Source organism: Lycium barbarum, chromosome 10, assembly GCF_019175385.1.
Source record: "Lycium barbarum isolate Lr01 chromosome 10, ASM1917538v2, whole genome shotgun sequence".
Taxonomy (NCBI): domain Eukaryota; kingdom Viridiplantae; phylum Streptophyta; class Magnoliopsida; order Solanales; family Solanaceae; genus Lycium; species Lycium barbarum.
In genome coordinates this window covers 26,519,076-26,538,822 of record NC_083346.1, presented here as the reverse complement: position 1 = coordinate 26,538,822, position 19,747 = coordinate 26,519,076, and the positions used below count along the sequence as shown (strand labels likewise).

Genomic DNA, 19,747 nt, shown 5'->3' with positions numbered 1-19,747 from the left:
CTACCAAAAATTAGTTTACTCAACATCTATGGAGTCTATATCCCAAAAAGGAACCAAATCCACCATCAATTTCATGCTTAAATCAAGAAACCCCAATTTCTAACTTAGGGTTCATATTCTCCCAAATACCTCCTTAATTCATGATTTCTAGCATGCAAATCCATACTAATTAATGAAATAAAGGTAAAAAAAGAGATTAGAAACTTACCCACTTGATGATTCTAGCAAATTTCTTTAAAAATATCCTCCAGCCGAGGTCTAGAGCCCAAAATATGTGAATATGAGGTCTAAATTCGAAATGGGGTTTTAAAGCTATCCAAGTGTGATTCTTTCGCGAACGCGAGACACCCTCATGACCGTGACCCATGACCTGGCCCAAAGCTACGCGAAACGCAACAAGCCCATCGTGAATGTGATGGCTCAGCCAACCTGGCGCAGATCCCTTTTACTCTATGCGAACGCGAAAAAGGAAACTAGAAAACACTAACCAAAAAAATCTGATTTTTCACCATTTCACTCAAAAAACCCGAGACTCATGGAGCCGAACCAATTACTCCACCAAGTCATAATCTACATTCCGGATCTAATGGAATCGACAAAATTCTCAAAGAGACCCATTTATCCCCGATGTTGACTTCCGTCAACCAAGCACTTATAAATTTCTAAAAATTCTATTTTCTCACTCAAATTACATCTGAATGCCTTGGGAATCGCACAAATCATCTCCATAAGTCAAATATACTCTAATGAAGTTAGGGAAATGGTCAACAGGGTAAAATAGTCAAAATGACCTAACGGGTCGTTACATTTATAAATTGTACAAACTTGTCACTAGCGAAGTTTGGATGTGAGTATCGGAAGGACCAACCCTCGTCATAGATTCAGTGTAGGGTTGATCAATAATGCTGTTGAGTACATATGTTTCCCTGTACTCAGACTACACTTGCTGCACCTTTTTGTGTGCAAGTTCTAATTCTAGTTCAAGTAGTGGACGAGTTCCCGCTGACTGTTGAGGTATTTCTTGGAGTTTAGGTGATCTGCTGGCTGCTCCACAGCATTGAACTCCATTTCTATACTATCTTTCTGTCTTTACCTTTTGGACAGTGTTTGTAGACTTATAGCCCGTTTGGCCAAGCTCCTAAAATGAGCGTATTATGAAAAATGCTTTTTAAATAAGCACTTTTGGCGAAAAGTAGTTGGTGTTTGGAAATTAATTTTAAAAGCACCTTTGACCAGTAATTATTGTTTAGCCAAGCTTTTAAAAAGTGATTATAAGTGTATTTTCTCAAAAGTGCTTTTGGGCAAAAGCTATTTTTTTTAGCTTCTGAAAAACTGTCTCTGCTACTCCCTAGAAGCACTTATTCTCTTTCAAAAGCTTGGCCAAACACTTCACTTTTTTAAAATATATACTTACTGCAAAAAATAAGCACTTTTGAAAAGAAAAAAAAAAAAGCTCGGCCAAATAGGTTATTATTTATATTATGAGATATTAGACTTATTATTGACTTATGGGTTGATTCCGTTAAATTCCGCTTTTAACTTATATTGTAAGACTTTAGCTCTTACTTGAGTTTGCCTATGGGTTTGGGTAAGTGCCCTCGCGACACATTGAGATTTTGGGTCGTCTATATAACTAAAAATAAATTGTATTGGTGCACTGCTGATCATAATTCTCTTCATATTTTCTTGATAAACATTTCCAATTTCGATACTTATTTATTTCATATTCGTTCGTATAAGAAGATCAAATACCGTATGAGATGATTTCATAAATTTATTTCAATAGAGGAAATGATTTTGTCATAAATTAACAATTAATTCAATGAATGTGCACAACAGCATGTGAAATTTATTTTGTTATAAAATATTTCAATAACTGTTTACCCTCACAGCTAACCACGAAAATCAATCTTGGTAACTTAATCTTACTCCCGACAACATTAAAAAGGTCGACATGAACCAACGAAATGGAACATGAACACACAAAAAGAGTAAAAAAAAAGTGAAATGAAATATGAAATCGTAATCTCCCAAGCAATTAAAGAATTAGGATTATGATAATCTTTGTAATCTCTAAAAATTATACTTCATGCTTATATTCTCACATGAAATGATTTTGCCATAAAATATTTTGATAACTTTTTACCCTACGGCTAACCACAAAAGGAAAGAAAAAGAAAAGAAAATTCATTGAACCAAAATAATAAAATAAAAAAGAAAATAGTTGATAAGACAGTCAACCTAGTAGTAGTAGTAACCGTATAACAGAAAAACCATATTTTCTATCTTTGCCCTCTCATCTATAAAAGGCTAAAAATGTGATTATATATATATAAGATTGATGAAACACAGAAAAGAGAAATAAATAAAAAAGCCACAAAAATAAGAAATCTCCCTTTGTGCTTTAGTCTCTTCCCTCCTTCTCCTTCTTATTACGTTTCTTTGTTCACTCTCTAGCAAAAATAGGCACAAAAATAAAATCTTTTGGGTTTTTTTCAGTCTTCTCTTTGGTGGGGTTGCTTAATTCAAAACCCTTGTTATCCCCTTGGAAAACCATTTTTTTTTTTTTTTTTTGCTGTTGAGATTTGCCAATCTTGATTTGTTTTTATTGAAGGGATTTGAATCTTTATTAGTTTTGGGGTAGTCTCTCTAGGGTTTCCTTGACTTATCAAATGCAATTTACAAAGATTTTGATAACCCCTTTTGATTTCTTGATTTGTTTTCAGTTTTGTGTCAACATTTGCTCAATTTGATGGTTTTATGATAACCCCTGTTGATTTTCTTGGATTAAAGATTGGAACTTTGTTCAAATTCTTGGCTTAAAGTTGTTGTATTTTAGGTTGTGAAATTGAAATTAAAGATTGGAACTTTGATAAGGTAGTATGACTAGTGTTTTCAATGAGGAGATACTTGCAGACAAGCTTTCAAAGCTCAACAGCACTCAGCAGTGCATTGAAAGTATGATTCTTTATGGTTTTTGTTGTCTTTCTGTTTTTTCATTTTGAATGAAGTTGCTATTGTTTACCCCATTAACGGAAAAAATTTGTTGGAACTTAATTTCTGGTGTCTCTTTTAGATCTTGGTAGTTTTTTTCTTGTGAATTGAGTAAGTACTTTTACTGGTTCATTCGGAATTTTGATGGGGACAATGGTTTGATCTACCAATCTTATGTACTTGTAACTGTACACTAAACAAGGCTAAAGTGGTACTGCTTTCCAAAATCAATCATATTTCGTATTGAGAATCAACTTGGCCCGTTTGTGGAGTTCAATTGGATTTAGATAATTGCTTAATAAAATTAAACAGTATACCTAAATTGAAAAAAAGGTACTATAAGTTGCATATTTTAAATTTCACTTTTTAAAAAAAAAAAAAATATATTAATCAATTATCATTTAGTTTAACTCTCAAGAAGTAAATTCAGATACTCAATTTAGCATCGAGGACGGACTTTCTAGAAAACAAGTTGAAGATGATAAATTCTCGCCCCTTGCTTCTCTATGTTTGATCTGGAAAGAAGTAATGCTGGTGCTGCGTACATGCATCTCGTGTTTTCCGTTGTCCACTGAGATCGGTGACATATGCTTTACCAAACTGATAGCGATGTGTGCTTCAATTACTTCGATCATGCTGAGATTTTGCTTTCGCTTGACTTTTGTTCTAGATAAGCTCCACAGTTAGAGCATTAACCAAAGTGTTGCTATGAAGATACTTGTGCTTATATCATTTGATGATATAGTTTTGATGTGTATTAATGAAAAGTCAAGACTTGGTAGCATCTGAGTGATGTTTAATTTAGAATCGTCGAGTGTGAGCAAGTTGACTTGGACCTCACCATTATCAAAAAGAAGAAAAAAAAAAAAAGTGGTTACTGTCCTTATTAACTGCTTCTTTTTTGGTCATTATCATTGTTGTTTAACCCTTTAACCTTCCTTTTGGAAGTGTAATTGGTCATCTTGGTGCATCCTCTGTATACTAGTTGCATACATCCAAATCCTTCTGTGTGCTTTACTGTATAGCATTTGTAAGTTTAAGTTATCTCATTCAGTCTCTTCAGTAGGTTTTCAGTGTATTTCCCAACTCTTAGTGGTAACTGCTTGGTACATTTCATACCAACTCTCACCTAACTTTTACAAACAAATTAGTTTCCCCCTTGCCGCAAACAAAAGAAGAAAAAACAGTTCACACCTCTCTCGCGTTCCATCTTGTTAAGAATAAGATTGCATTTCTGACTCTTCTAAAATGTTGTCGGGTGCGTGTCGGATCCTTCAAAAGTAGTGTATTTTTGGAGGATCCGACACGGGTACGGCAACACTTTCAAAGAGTCCGAGTAACTTAGCAAATAGATTAAAGTAGAAGGTTGGGTCTTCGGACCTACTTTTATCGTACAGATAAATGCAACTAATTTGTTTTCCGTCCCAGTTTATGTAGCATACCTTTATTAGTCTATCCCAGAAAGAATGTTATACTTCCTTATTTTGAAACGATTTAACTTTAAACTTCTCATTTTACCGTTAATGAGACCATTAATAGGCATTGCTATGTATATCTTAAACTATATATATATGCCATTGTTTACAAGGTAACTTTTGGGTTGACTTGTTACCTTCTTCAAAAAAAAAAAAAAAAAAGAATTGGGGTTGACATATGAAGTTCAAGCGTTCTCACTTGCTGTTTGAACTCTTCTGCTCTCATTATATGGAATGCACAACTAGCAAATTAAACAAAAAGGGGTTACCTTCTCATTTACCTGTGTTAGTATATGAGTAGTAGATAATGTCTACCTTTTATCTTGTTCTTTTGTGACTTTTCTGAAGTCATTTGCCTTTCATTAATAAAAAATTAGTTGCATATTGCCTGTGAGTTTTATAAGACCACCACTTGGAGTGATACTCCGGAACATTTTATTGCTTCTCTATTTGATACTTTTCATCCCAATTCATACTCTTTTTCCTTTTAATATAATTTGTTGTGGTTTTCAATGCAGCATTGTCCCATTGGTGCATCTTCCACCGAGATAAAGCAGAGCTGGTTGTTACAACATGGGGTAAACAGTTCCACAGTTCCGAAATGGCTCAGAAAGTCCCTCTACTGTACCTTGCAAATGACATCCTGCAAAACAGCAAGCGTAAAGGAAATGAGTTTGTCACCGAGTTTTGGAAGGTTCTTCCTGGAGCACTCAAGGAGGTTGTCGGAAAAGGCGATGACCATGGAAAGAATGTAGTTTCCAGATTGGTATGCTTCCTGCCATTTTGCTTCTGAACTTTTGGCCAGCATACCCTAGCTCATGAAGGCAAAAGGAAAAATCGCAGCCTATATAGCTATTGATTTTCAGTGTCTGATCAACTTGTTGCTTGAAATATCGAGATATAGTAGTTTGACTGTCCATTTCAAAATTAAAAAAAAAAAGATACAGTAGTTTGACTGTCTTGCTTAAATGGTTTGTAGGTTAATATATGGGAAGAAAGGAGAGTTTTTGGATCTCGAACACAGAGCCTGAAAGATACAATGCTTGGAGAAGAGCTGCCACCGCCATTAGAATTTGGTAGAAAACGAAGTCGTTCTGTCAGAATAGTTAAAAGAGATTCGCGATCCATAAAAACGGTGACATGCTCCTCATAAGGCACTTTTGTTTATATCCACTGATTACTTAATTGCTTTTTCTGGCTTGTTTCAGTATTACTTCTTGTTCTTACCACTGCTTTGTATCCAGAAATTGACTGTTGGAGGAACAGCTGAAAAAATAGTGTCAGCATTTCACTCGGTAATCAGCGAGCATTCTACTGAAGATGAAGAAATGAGCAAATGCAAGTCTTCTGTTCACCATGTGAGAAAGATGGAAAAGGATGTCGACATGGCCCTTGCAAAAGGTAATCTTGTTCTCTGTTGGAATGCCAAATTAACATGTCTGCATGGATTGCTATTATGAACTTTGTACACCTCAATATTTTAAAGAAGGGTGGACGATGAGGATAACCGAAGCCAGTGATTTAGTGAAATGCAATAATTGAAAGAACAATAGTTGATTCTCAAGCCAAGAGTGCGTAAAAATATCATTGTTTGCATAACTGTCCCAAATTAAAAGAAATAAAATTATGTCTCCTAGGGGATGCCTAGTGTTTGAGGTGTAGGTGTAACAGTATCGAATTCCCACTACAACACTTGGTCGGCACCTGTCTGCCCCACCCTTTGGATAGGATACCATAGAAACCCGTACTTGCCGGCTGTATAAGCTGCCTGGTGGATTAATCAAGGTACATGCAAGTTGGCCCCAACACCACCGAGATTAATAAAGTGACTGGGCTGAGACCTTAAACAGAATGATAGAGTAGACATCTCTTTATGGTCTTTTTCTCCCAAAATATTGTTACTTGTAAATTAATTATTGGGAATTAAGAGCATATTATCTTGTGTTGCAGCAAAAGATCCAAAGAGAAAAACCTTATCCAAAGAACTGGAGGAGGAAGAAAGTATTTTGAAACAGTGTATTGAGAAACTTAAAGTTGTTGAGGCAAATAGATTGACTCTTGTGTCACAGTTAAGAGAAGCACTAAATGAACAGGTAAGTGATAAAAGCATGTGTTTAATCTGCCTATTCTTTGCATATTTTGGTGCTGTACTTATCGTCCAACTCATTGCTTCTTAATTTTGTCAGGAATCTGAACTAGAGAACATTCGGACTCAGATACAGGTTTTTTTCTTAGTAATTTTAAGCTTAATTTTTTTCATCTTCCACTGCTATTAATTATTTGCTTTATCCTTATCCTTTTTTGGATGGGCTGGGGGTAGGAGTGGGGGGTTGGCGTTGTTGGACGGTGGAAAATAGAACTGGAGTGAAAGAAGACTTCAATATGTGATACAATGAGAGGGAAAGTGAAGGAGTTGGGTTTCCATGTTGCTTCTTGAACACTTCCCCAAGTAATTGGAAATAGGTGAGAAGCGTGTGTAAAGCCCAATTGCCCTTTTATGAACATCCATGTTATTGTTATTTGTTGTGTGCACGATCATATTCAGAAGCATATGGACGTAAGACATATGTGGATAAGAAGGCGACTGAGTTGACATACTGACACACTGACGGCCATTCTGTTTGGAATTGCCATGGATTGGTAATTCAGTGGATGGGTTTGTATAGTGTTTCACTTTTCCATCATTCGGGATATTGTTTCTTCTTTCTTAGCTTTCTAAATATTTAAGCATGTGGCTTGATTTCTTAGTCAAAGGACAGTTTATAATAACACAAATTAACTTCATCTATTGGATTTTCAGGTGGCGGAAGCACAGGCAGGGGAAGCCAGCAACATGCGTAAGCATCTGGATGACGAAGATTTTGTGGGAGAAAAAAAGCCTTTGGCTATAACATCAACATCAGCATCAAGCAAGAAGACAGCTGCGGCAATTGCAGCTGAGGTAGCTGACAAGCTTACAGCTTCTAGCTCCTCTCAGTATATCATGTCATCGGTCCTCTCTACATTTGCTGCTGAGGCGGCAAAAACAGCCGGACTGTCAAAACCAGCCACCAACAATTCTATTTCAAAACCAGAAAAGTCTCTATCAGATTCAAATGTTTTACTGCCAGCACAACAGTTACTTAATCCTCCCCAAAGTAACCCTTATCAGTCAATGATGGTTCCTCATCCCACAGTGCATGGTCAAATGCCAAATACTCCGGGTCAATATCATTCTAATCCAACATCCCAGCAGTATTTACAGCCATCAGCAGGAATGGTGAGCCCTTATGGTTATGCTTTGCCATCTGTACCACCTCCGCCAGCACCTCCATCGTATATGATGCAGCAACAATATGTAGTACAACAGCAACAAGTACCGTTACCTCAACAAGCTCCGCCTCCTAATTTCCGTCCTTTAACACCTATTCAGCCTCCTGGAATGGTGTACTATTCTCAACCACATCATTCACAATGAGACAGTACTCTTTTCAACTGACTGTTTCTTCTTACAAAAATGGTAGCAGAAACAACAAATTTCTGGATGTGAACAATAGGAGGTCGTTGGACGAATCATGAAGAATTCTAACCGACGTGTAGTGTTACATACAGAGCAAGAGCGGCTGATAGTGCAGGTAATAGATATCATTAGTGCTTATTTTTCCATCTTCAAGTCGGTTTAGAAATCTCTGCGATAATCAGTGTCTTCATCTGGTGTTGTCATTGTTGTTCCTTTGGGGATTCGTTTTCTCCTTTTTCTGTTTTGCCCTTTCATTATACATGTAACACTAACATGATGGCAGGGGCTGCTGACAATTTTGTATTACTAGTTAAACAAGATAGAAGAACTAGGTTTTTTCTCTCACATAAACTTGGTAAAAGAAATAGCCAGCTCTATCTCCATCACATTTCTCTTTCGGTACTTAATCTAAGCCAGGAAATAAACAAAAATAATAATTAAAAGAAAAGCAATTGTCAGTTATCAAATGCTAAGACTAACTTGGATAACTCTTGTACTTTTGAGGGGTCTATTCATGTTACCGGTGCCAATTGCCATGTTCTGGTTGTTTCTTGATATGTGATATCGAGATATGTTTTACATAGACTCCGGTGTAAGTTTCTTATCACAAAAAAGAAGAAAAAAAGAAGACCCTGGTAAGTGTTGGAGATGAAACAAACTTAATAGGGTGCTTTCCTTTTTCTATGTGGGTTTTATAGTGCATTTAAAGAATGCATGGAAATGCACATCATGTCAGACCAGTTTCATCGGGAAAAGGTGAAGAGTTCATGTAAAATTACAACTTGGTTATAACAGGTTTTGATTATTAAAAGAAGAGTTGGAAAGCGAAAGTGAACCTGATTACCATGTGGTTATCTTTTCTGTTTATGGGAAACATGATTGGAAGTACAATGCTTGTTCATTTAATTGTTCTTTTGTACATTCTTTAACCCTCATTCCCTTAACAGACGGATAAATAGGTGTTTCTCACCTCTCTTGACGACTTGACCTCAGCACTTTTCGTCATAAAAAGTTATGCAGAAATAAAAAGGCCTTTCCTATTTGCTCATTAAGAGAAGATGTGTAAATATCTTCAGATTAAAGACAAGATAGCGTGATTGCATCATGTCATCTAGTAATTTGTATGTTGCTTTCACAAGGCGATACCAGCATCTTTCCAGAATCAAGAGAAATGTATTGCACATTAAAATCTTCAAAGTAAACTGAAAATACCAGTCGTAGGAAGCTTGTGCTATATTACAAGCAGGATCAAGGCATCAATCTCTTCCTATTAGGAAAATCTTCGTTAGGAAGTAGCATAAGAGGCAGATCCAAAATTTAAACTTGATGGGTTCAATTTTTAAGTTTTTTACTTCTTACTTATAAACTCATTGTAGTTGGGGGCAAGGGGGTTTTTTCGGCGAAAAATTACACTGTATATATAAGGTTAAATTACTTTTTTATGTATATGTGGTAGATGTTGAACTCCCTTTGCTTCTTTATATTTTTTAACCCTCTAAATAAAAATCCTGCCTCTGCCACTGATTGTAGTCTAAAAATTGTTGTTTCAAAATTTGATATTTTTTAAAATTTTAGAGGGTTCCACTCAAAATTTGATATTTTTTAAAATTTTAGAGGGTTCTACTCACACAAACATTAAACTCAAATGAACCCGTAGAGGATGTGGTGCATATTGCCATTTGAGAAATGACCAGTAGAAAATTAGGATGGAGGATTCTTCTGTAGAACCATATCTACAAGCCTTCATTCCAAACTTTTCTGTTGGTTTTTTTTTTTTTTTTTTTTTTTTACACACGGGTTGCCTCCTGAGAAGCGCCTGATTTAACGTCGCGGCACGACGCAGGCTCTCCTCAAGCCTCTTCTAGATCGATGGTGGTTCTGGCACGGTCAGTGGCCTCCCTGTAGAAATGCTTCACTCTCTGCCCGTTAACCAAGAATGTCTCATCTGAGTTGGGTCTTTTAAGCTCGACTGCACCATGTGCAGTCACGCGAACTACTTCGAATGGTCCGGACCATTTGCTCTTCAGCTTTCCACCGAAAATCTTCAGCCTGGAGTTATACAGCAATACTAACTGCCCAGGCTCAAAGTCACGAGATTGGATGCGCCTGTCATGAATTCTTTTGGTGCGCTCCTTATACATTTTCGCGTTTTCATAAGCATGATAGCGAAATTCCTCCAACTCGTGCAGCTGCAACAGTCTCTTCTCTACAGCTTGAACCATGTCGAGATTCAGCTTCTTGATCGCCCAATATGCTCTATGCTCAAGCTCGACTAGTAGATGACATGCCTTACCAAAAACGAGCTTATAGGGGGATGTACCAATCGGAGTTTTGTAAGTTGTTTTGTATGCCCACAGAGCGTCATCAAGCTTTAATGACCAATCTTTTCTACTTACGCTCACAGTCTTCTCCAAAATCCTCTTGATTTCCCTGTTCGATACCTCCACTTGACCACTCGTCTGAGGGTGATAGGCAGTCGCTATCTTATGTTTCACCCCATACTTGAGCAGCAATTTATCAAAGAGCCGATTACAGAAGTGCGTACCTTGATCACTGATGATGGCTCGCGGGGTCCCAAACCTCGTAAAAATGTTCTTTTTCAGAAATCGCGCCACCACACTAGCATCATTGGTGGGAAGTGCAATGGCCTCCACCCACTTCGAAACATAGTCTACAGCCACCAATATGTATTTATTTCCCTTGGATGGTATGAAGGGGCCCATGAAGTCAATACCCCACACATCAAACAACTCGATTTCCAAGATGCCCTTCAAAGGCATTTCATGACGCTTGAAAATATTTCCGGTTCTCTGGCAGCTGTCACATGCTCGCACAAATTCATGAGCATCTTTGAACAAAGTTGGCCAGTAGAATCCGGACTGAAGTACCTTGGCAGCTGTTCTGTCCCCAGCATGATGTCCTCCATAGGGTGATGAATGACACTTCTCGAGAATCGCTGAGACCTCTTCCTCTGGAACACATCTTTTGATCAGCTGATTTGTGCCAACCCGGTAAAGATAGGGCTCATCCCACACATAGAAACGACTGTCATGCAGAATCCGCTTCTTCTTCTCGTGATTAGCACCAGGAGGGTAAATCTCACTCACTATAAAGTTCACCATGTCTGCATACCATGGCACCTCAGCTGATTTAAGAGCGAAAAGTTGTTCATCCGGAAAAGTCTCATTAATCCCCACTGCTTCATCCACATGTTCCCGATCTTCTAACCTCGATAAGTGATCTGCCACCTGATTTTCTGTGCCTTTTCGATCTAAAATCTCGATGTCGAACTCTTGCAGCAACAGCACCCAACGAATAAGCCTTGACTTTGCATCCTTCTTTGCAAACAAGTAACGAACTGCCGTCTGATCAGTGTAGACAATCGCCTTCGTGCCCACTAGGTATGATCGGAATTTGTCAAAGGCGTAGACAACCGCCAATAACTCCTTCTCTGTGACAGTATAGTTCATCTGGGCTGCATCAAGTGTCTTGCTGGCGTAATAAATCGGATGAAAGATCTTGTCCCTTTTCTGACCAAGGACAGCGCCCACAGCACAATCACTTGCATCACACATTAGAATAAATGGTAGAGACCAATCGGGTGCGACGATAATAGGAGCAGACACCAACCTTCGTTTCAGCTCATCAAAAGCCGTCAGACAGGCTTCATTGAACACAAACTTCACATCTTTCTCTAAAAGCTTGCACAGTGGGTTAGCAACTTTAGAGAAATCTTTGATGAACCGTCGGTAGAAGCCAGCATGCCCAAGAAAACTGCGCACTCCCCGAACTGAAACGGGTGGTGGCAGTCTGTCAATTGCTTCAATCTTCGCCTTGTCAACCTCTATTCCTTTACTCGATATCTTGTGCCCAAGAACAATTCCCTCGCGAACCATGAAATGGAATTTTTCCCAGTTAAGTACCAAGTTTGTTTCTTCACAACGAGCTAACACGGCATCCAGATGGTTCAAACAGTCATCAAAAGAATCTCCAAAGACAGAGAAGTCATTCATAAATACCTCCACATAATTCTCCACCATATCGGTGAAGATAGCCATCATGCATCGCTGTAAGGTACCTGGAGCATTGCACAAACCGAAAGGCATCCTCCGGAATGCAAACGTGCCATACGGACATGTGAATGTGGTCTTTTCTTGATCCTCGGGCGCGATCATGATCTGGTTGTAACCCGAATAACGATCCAAAAAGCAATAATAATCATGCCCAGCCAATCTGTCGAGCATCTGATCCATGAAGGGTAAAGGGAAATGATCTTTTCTGGTGGCGTTGTTCAACTTGCGATAGTCGATGCATATCCTCCAGCCCGTGACAGTTCGTTGAGGCACCAATTCGTTCTTCTCATTTTCCACCACAGTTATGCCCCCTTTCTTCGGGACACATTGTACAGGACTCACCCAATTGCTATCTGAGATGGGGTAAATGATGCAGCTGTCAAGCCACTTGATTACCTCTTTCTTCACCACCTCCTTCATGATCGGGTTTAGTCGCCTTTGACACTCAATACTGGGTTTGCTGCCTTCCTCCAATAAAATTTTGTGCATGCAAAACGAGCTACTAATACCCCGAATATCAGTTATCGACCACCCGAGGGCTCGGATTCGATCTCTTAGCACTCGTAATACACGTTCAACCTGTGCATCAGTCAAATAGGCAGAGAGGATTACGGGCAATGCATCTCCACTACCCAAAAAAGCATAGCGAAGGTGAGGAGGCAATGGTTTCAACTCAAGAACGGGAGCCTCTTCGATAGACGATTTCGGCTTCTTCCATGACTCTGGCCTGTCTAGCTCCTCAAACGGTGTATGCGCTCGTAGATAAGCACATGAAGTGTCAAGAATGCTAAGACACTCCTCCACTTCCGCATCAATCTTCAGATCTTCCCCATACACTAAAGCTGTCTCCAACGGGTCTCGCAAGGCGAGAAAATGATCTAACTCGGCATTTGTGAGCTCGGGTTCCACCACAGAAATCATCTTCAATTCCTCATAATGGCTGAAAGTCTGGTGGCTTTAAACACATCGAAAGTCGCCTCTTGCCCATTAACTGTCATGGACATCTTCCCATCTCTCACTCGGATCACAGCATCAACAGTAGCCAAGAAGCCTCTCCCCATGATGAGAGGAACACTCTTATCTGCCTCATAATCAAGTATCACAAAATCTACCGGCAGAATAAATGGGCCTACCTTCACAAGAACGTCCTCTATAATACCATCAGGATAAGCAAGATATCGATCAGCCAACTGCAAAGTAATTGTGGTTGGCCTAGGCTCTCCGAAACCCAACGTTCGGAACACAAAGGTGGGCATCAGATTAATACTAGCACCCAAATCACACAATGCTAGCCCAACTTCAATGTTGCCAATCATAATCGAAATTGTGAAACTGCTCTGATCTTTCAACTTTGGAGGGATTTTACTCCTCACTCTAGAACTGCACTTCTCGGTAAGTGCAACTTTCTCAAACTCTGTCCAACGCCGTTTGTTCGCGACCACATCTTTAATATATTTCGCATATTTTGGGACTTCTTGCAGAAGCTCCACCAAAGGTATGTTGATGTGTACCTGTTTTAAGAGTTCAAGAAATTTCCTGCAAGCCGAATCTGCTTTCTGTTTCTGAAGTCGCTGTGGAAATGGAGGGGGTGGTCGCACCACTTCCTCTACATGCTGATCTGCGACTGCTTGCTTTGGTTCAGCTCGCTTAGCAAGGATAAGTTCTGCCTCTGCTATGTTCTTCTTTTTCGGTGGCACTTCTTCTAGCTCTCTACCATTCCTCAGGGTGACTGTTTTGCATTCTTTTGGATTCTTTTCTGTATCACTCGGAAGAGCACCCGGAGGTCTGACATTCTGCATAAGAGCCATCTGACGCTCAAGCTCGTGAATAGATTTCTGCATCTCACTCTGAATTTTCTAATTTTGCTGCTGCATCGCCTGATTTTGAGCTATGAGTTGCTTCATCATTTCCTCTAAATTGTTGGTTGGTTGAGCTTGAGGTTGCTGATAATTGTTCGGCTTGTGGAAATCCTGCTTCCCAAATGGAGTGTTGTAATTATTCCCATAATAGTTTCCCCGATTACCCATACCGCGATTCTGCTGCCCCACAAAATAGACAGACTCTGGATTCAATGGACAATTGTTATAATCATGAGGTTCACCGCAACCTACACATGCTGCCTGCTGAATGTGCTGAACTGGTTGAATCTGCTGAGCTTGAGGAAACACCCTCAACATCACATTAGTAAGAGTACCTATATCAGCCCGAATAGCTGCAACATCATCAACCTTAAGAACTCCAGCGACCTTTTGTGGTAACGCCCGGCTAGTCTCGTTATACTCATGATGACCCTCAAACATCATCTCAAGGAGATCTTCCATCTCTTCATATGTTTTGTTTAATATCTGACCTTGAGCTGAAGCATTCAGCAGGGCCCTTGATTCATGGTTAAGACCCTCCACAAAATAGTTGCCAATGATCTCCTTTGGCTGCATGTGATGGGGGAAATCTCGCAGATAGCCCTTATACCTTTCCCAAGCGTGTGGTAGAGATTCGGAATCTCTCTGAGTGAAGTTAGCAATTCTTCCTCGCAGCTCCTTTGTCTTCTTGGGTGAGAAGAACCTGTCGATAAACTTATTTGATAATATCTCCCAAGAAGTGATAGAACCGGCAGGTAGATTCGTCAACCATTCCCTTGCTTTGCCAATAAGTGAGAACGGAAATAAGGACAGCTTCACATAATCATCGGGAACATCTCTATATTGGAAATTCTCGCTCAGCTCCACGAACTGCATCAAGTGCTTATGCGGGTCTTCACTAGATTTACCCATATACTGGCACGTATGTTGCACCAGCCGCACTGTTCCTTCTTTTAGCTCGAAATTTCCAGTAATGTCAGGCCTAACAATAGCTTTAGCAATGGTCGCCAGACTTGGCCTAGCATAACTGGATAACAAAATTCGTTGTTCTTGTGCCCTCGCAGCTGCTCTCTCTCCCTGTTCATCTGCGTTTCTTGCTCTATCCCTTTCTGCCTGTTCAAGAGCAAGTCTTGCTGCTTCGTTAGCCATTTGTCTCTGTCGTCGGAAGGTTCTCTCGATTTCTTAATCAAGATCAACTAACGGTTGTCCTGAACTTCTAGTGCTTGGCATAAACCAGAGAAGCCTGAAGAATCACAAGTAGAACAACGAAGAAAAGTAAAGACTTGAATAGAAAAGAAAACCCAAATTAGAAAAACAGTAATTTTTTCTAAGTCCCCGGCAACAGCGCCAAAAACTTGTTGCTCCCAAACGCACACGCAAGTATATGTGGTCGTACAAGTAATATAGACTGTTAAGTCCAGATATCGATCCCACAGAGACTTAGATTCTACTGTTAAACTAATTCAAATTCGAATGAAACTATTCAAGAGAGTGAAAATCAAGATTGTTTGAGGTACTAAACTAAAACTGAAAAGTAAACAATTTGTGATGGGTGTTTTTATGACTGGGACTACATTGACAAAGATTGTAAGAAATTTCATATGAGAGAAAGATCTAGGGTTATGGCTTTCGACAATCCAGATGATTTTCAGACAATTCCACCGATTTTATTTCCTGGGTTACTAGTTGACGGGTTAATTATGCTTTATGATATTCTCTCGAACTACTCACAAGCCTGTAGATGTTACCTTAATGCCTATATCTCTATGGTCATCAACTGTAACAAGAACGCCTTTATTTTACCGTATTCAACTAAGTAGGGCTAAAGGGTATATCTCTATCCTCAGTAGCGAAACGATTAAAACGAACAAACTCTATTTATTCTTATTACGTACGTGAATTCCCTTTCTCAAGTTCAACCCACGCACCACAGATAGTGTCTAACTATTGGCCAGATAATCAAACAATTAAAATCAAGAATAAATAAGCAACCCACAATATGGAAAATCAATAGATAATAATTGTCAGCAAATCAACTTTCAAGTCTTTCGCCACAACCCTAGAACTAAGAGATTTAGCTACTCATGATTCGATCATAGACAAAAGAAGCCATGAATAAACTAGGGTTGAAAAAGATGAAAAGTGAAATAACTAGAGAGAGAAAAAGGAGAACGGTGGCTTACAAATCCTTGAATAATCCCACAATACCGTTCTCAGCTATAAAAACGTGTATATATAGGCTAGGGTAAAAATAATAAATAAGGAATCCAAATCCTAGTCTAATCGGGAAAACGTCTGCAGAGTCCTGCTTTCCTTCCGCATCGCGGAAGGATCGCGCAATGATCTGCAGCTTCTCGCCTTCTTCACGCGATGCGGGTCGATCGCGCACCCTGATGACTGAGTTTGGTTGTTCCACTTTCTTCACGCGATGCGGGTCGATGGCCTGACTTTCTGGAGCTTCTCGCGATCCTTTCGCGATGCGGAAGGAAAGCGAGGATCTGCAGTCGCTTAACTCTCCTTTTTAGTTCGTCCTTTTCGTTCATCGACTCGCCACCTCAGCCCATCGACATATGCTAAGAATTCCAATCATTTCAAGCACATTTTCCATCGTTTGTCGTCATCGTACCTATACACATGAAATATAACGACATAAGTTCAAATATGACGGTTACTTCATGAATTAAGCGATAAAAGTCATAAGAAGAAGTTGTAATACGACACAAAACATGATATTTGTGTCAAATATCACATACATGGGCTAGTATGGGTCCTTCCAATTGCTTGTACAATTTCAGTTCTGGCATTTGACTAAAACATTCTGGTGCATACATCAGGTGCGGATCAGTATTTTCTATTGGGAACTTGAGATACTTTATAAAAGTCAGCTATTTTGAATAGTAACACATAGTGGAACTTTTTGTATACCGTCAGGAATGAGTTAATGCATGAAGGGCAGCTTTTGCTGCAGTGCAAGGAAAGATAATGTCAGAGCAATATGTCCTATTAGAACAAAGTATAAAACATTAAAAGCTCATGCAATATGCAGATTCTTTGGCAATATCATTTTTTCCCTACTTCAAATGTGTCACACTGTCTCGCCTCAGCCTATGTAAATGAATTTAAAAGTTTATATGTTTACGCTAAATTCAAATTCATCGCTCAGATTGAGGAACAGTAAATCTAGTGAAAGTCCATTCCTATTAAGAAAATCGTGGGCTGAATCATTTTGAAATCAAGTCTTGCCATATTTTAACGTTGCTCATTTTAGTTAGTTGTGTCTTATTTGTCTTTTCTTTTTTTCTTCACTAAATCTAAAAGGAAACGAGTTTCCATTGCTTTTTAAAAATTACATTTTTACAATAAAAGTGCATTATGAAAAACTTGAAGGTAAAGCTCGTTTAACCATAAAAAAAAGGGACAACAAATTAAGTGCCAATTCTTATAGAGGCTGCATTTGAAAGGAAAGACAATTTCACGTTATCTTTTTTTTTTTTTTTTTTTTTTTTTTACAATCGTGAGCACTGTATATTTCCTTAATGTAAATCTCTATCTAACAAGAACCAAGAAAAGAATTTGCTTATCAGCAGAGGCGGATTCAGGATTTAAATTTTATGGGTTTAATCTATAGATTTTTAGCATTGAACCCATTATATTTTTAAAGTTAGGGGTTCATATCTACTATTTATTACAATTTTAATAAATTTTTACATATAAATTTAGGCTCCGTGTTCAAAGTTTGAGGTTCAGTTGAACCCCAACCTTATAGGTTACATACGCCTCTGCTTACCAGGGACAGAAAGCATACCTAACGAAAAGTTAGAATGACAATAAGAATCTAAGATTGAGGGGTTGTAACCATTTTTTTGCGCGGATTTCCCTTCTTTTGGATGGTCTTTAAATTTTGCCCCTCATATTTGTGGTCTTTAAATTTTGCCCCTCATATTTGTGGTCTTTAAGTTTTGCCCTTCGCTTGGAAAGGTGGGGGAATACCTAAGGTTCTGGGTTCGAACTCCCACTCAGGCATAAAATAAAAAAATAATTTCGCAAGGCATAGGGCAGATTTTTAGTTATGCCTCATAAGACAGAACTTTTCCTTAAGACATGGTTTAGTTATGCCTTATGGGGCAGACTTTTAGTTAAGGCATAATCAAAAGTATGCCCCATAAGGCAAAAACTTTTCCTTAAGGTATAGACTTTGCCTTCTAAGGCAAACTTTTAGTTATGTCTTAAGGAAAAGTTCTGCATTATGGGACATAGTTTTAGTTGTGTCTTATGTGGCACACTTTTAGTTAAGGCATAACTAAAAGTTTACCTTGAAAAGTTAATTAAAAAAAAAAAAGTATGCCTCAAGGCAAAGTCTGCCCCTGGCAGACTTTTAATTAAACATAACTAAAAGTCTGCCAGAGGGGGCATAGCGAAATTCAAACTTTGCCTTGCAAATTTTTTTAAAAATTTTGACTGAGTGAAGGTTTGAACCCGAAACCCTGAAGGGCAAAATTTAAAGACCACCCCAAAAGAAGGGCAATCCGCACATGTTGATAACAAGCCCAAAGTAACAGCTCGCTCGGAAGTTTTAAAGTCAACTGTAGACAAGAAGATGCGGGTTCAGAATTTAAGTTTTATGAGTTCAACATTTAAGGTTCTTAGTGTTGAACCTGTTATATCTTTTAAAGTTATGGGTTTATATCGACTATTTGTTGCAATTTTCGTGGATTTTTACATCTAAATTTATCCTCTGCTTCGAAAGTACTTGGTTCAGATGACTCCGGTGCAGTATGCTACATCACCCCTGAAGATATGGAGGTAGCATGGAAATCACACTTAATTTATGCAGATGATGCAATCATCCTAAGTGATGCTAATGAAGATCCTATGGATCGTACTGGTTCTTTTTGAAGGGGTATCAAGGTTACATATCAACTGAAAAAAGAGCTTGATGTATCCAATCAATGAACCTCAACAGTTCCTTCAATGTGCTGAGATCTTAGGTGGAGAAATGGGATCACCACCTACAGTTTACCTTAGCATGGCACTTGGAGCAAAATGCAGATCAAAGGACATATGGAATGGGGTTCCGGAGAAATGTGAGAAAAGACTATCTAGACGGAAGAACCAGTATGTATAGATAGATGGGTGGCAGACTAGTTCTAATAAACACTGTTTTGGAAGCCCTCCTAACCTATATTATTATGTCACTTTTCATATTCCCCCTAAGGTTGAAAGGAGAGAGATGCATTGGGAATGAGTTTTTTGTGGCAGGGGAACAAAGAGAAAAAGAGGTTTCCACCTTGTCAATGGAAAACTCTTACCTCTCAATAAAAAACAAGGAGGATTAGGCACCAAGAACCTCAGAAAACAAAATCAAAGTTTGTTCAAGAAGTGGCTGTGGAGATACTTATGGGAGAATGTAATCAAAGGAAAATATGAAGAAGATGGCGCATGGAAGACAAAAGGGGTGAACGTTGTGTACGGGGTTTTGGAAGACCATCAAGAACATCTCGCAAATATTCCGCAGCATAATAAGCCTGTAAGTTGAAGATGGATGGAAAATATCCTTTTGGGAGGACAATTGGCTAGGAAATGACACTCTTAAACTTTTATTCCCCGATGTTTTTACTTTAAATCAACAATAAAAGGCCAGTATCAGTGAAAGTTTGGAGTAACCATAGTTTCAGGAGGTCTCTAAATGACTGGGAGGTGGACAGGTTTGCCGACTTTCATCACTCTTAAACCAATCACTTGAGCTCCCAAACTCAAGACAGAATATGGTGGAGAGGGCACAACTCTGGAATCTTCTCAGCTAAAACAACATATCACATGCTACAATCTGAATGTTCAGTGGTCATG

The 19,747-nt window shown here is 38.8% G+C and overlaps 1 protein-coding gene across 1 annotated transcript; it reads left to right on the top strand.

The window, feature by feature from the left end:
• The first annotated feature begins 2,338 nt into the window (after window positions 1-2,338).
• Window positions 2,339-8,343, top strand: LOC132614180 (uncharacterized). Its single transcript, XM_060328571.1, has 7 exons — window positions 2,339-2,958; window positions 4,988-5,235; window positions 5,449-5,604; window positions 5,714-5,870; window positions 6,420-6,562; window positions 6,656-6,691; window positions 7,270-8,343. Exons 1-7 carry the CDS (start codon window positions 2,883-2,885, stop codon window positions 7,924-7,926), a joined length of 1,473 nt encoding a protein of 490 aa, XP_060184554.1. The 5' UTR covers window positions 2,339-2,882; the 3' UTR covers window positions 7,927-8,343.
• The last annotated feature ends 11,404 nt before the right edge of the window (window positions 8,344-19,747 follow it).

Bases quoted from the DNA above. Each gene is read 5' to 3' on its own strand.
- LOC132614180 (XM_060328571.1), top strand. From the start codon at position 2,883: ATGACTAGTGTTTTCAATGAGGAGATACTTGCAGACAAGCTTTCAAAG. The intron at 2,959-4,987 runs GTATGATTCTTT...TTTTCAATGCAG, and splicing joins CACTCAGCAGTGCATTGAAA to CATTGTCCCATTGGTGCATC. The intron at 6,563-6,655 runs GTAAGTGATAAA...TAATTTTGTCAG, and splicing joins GAGAAGCACTAAATGAACAG to GAATCTGAACTAGAGAACAT.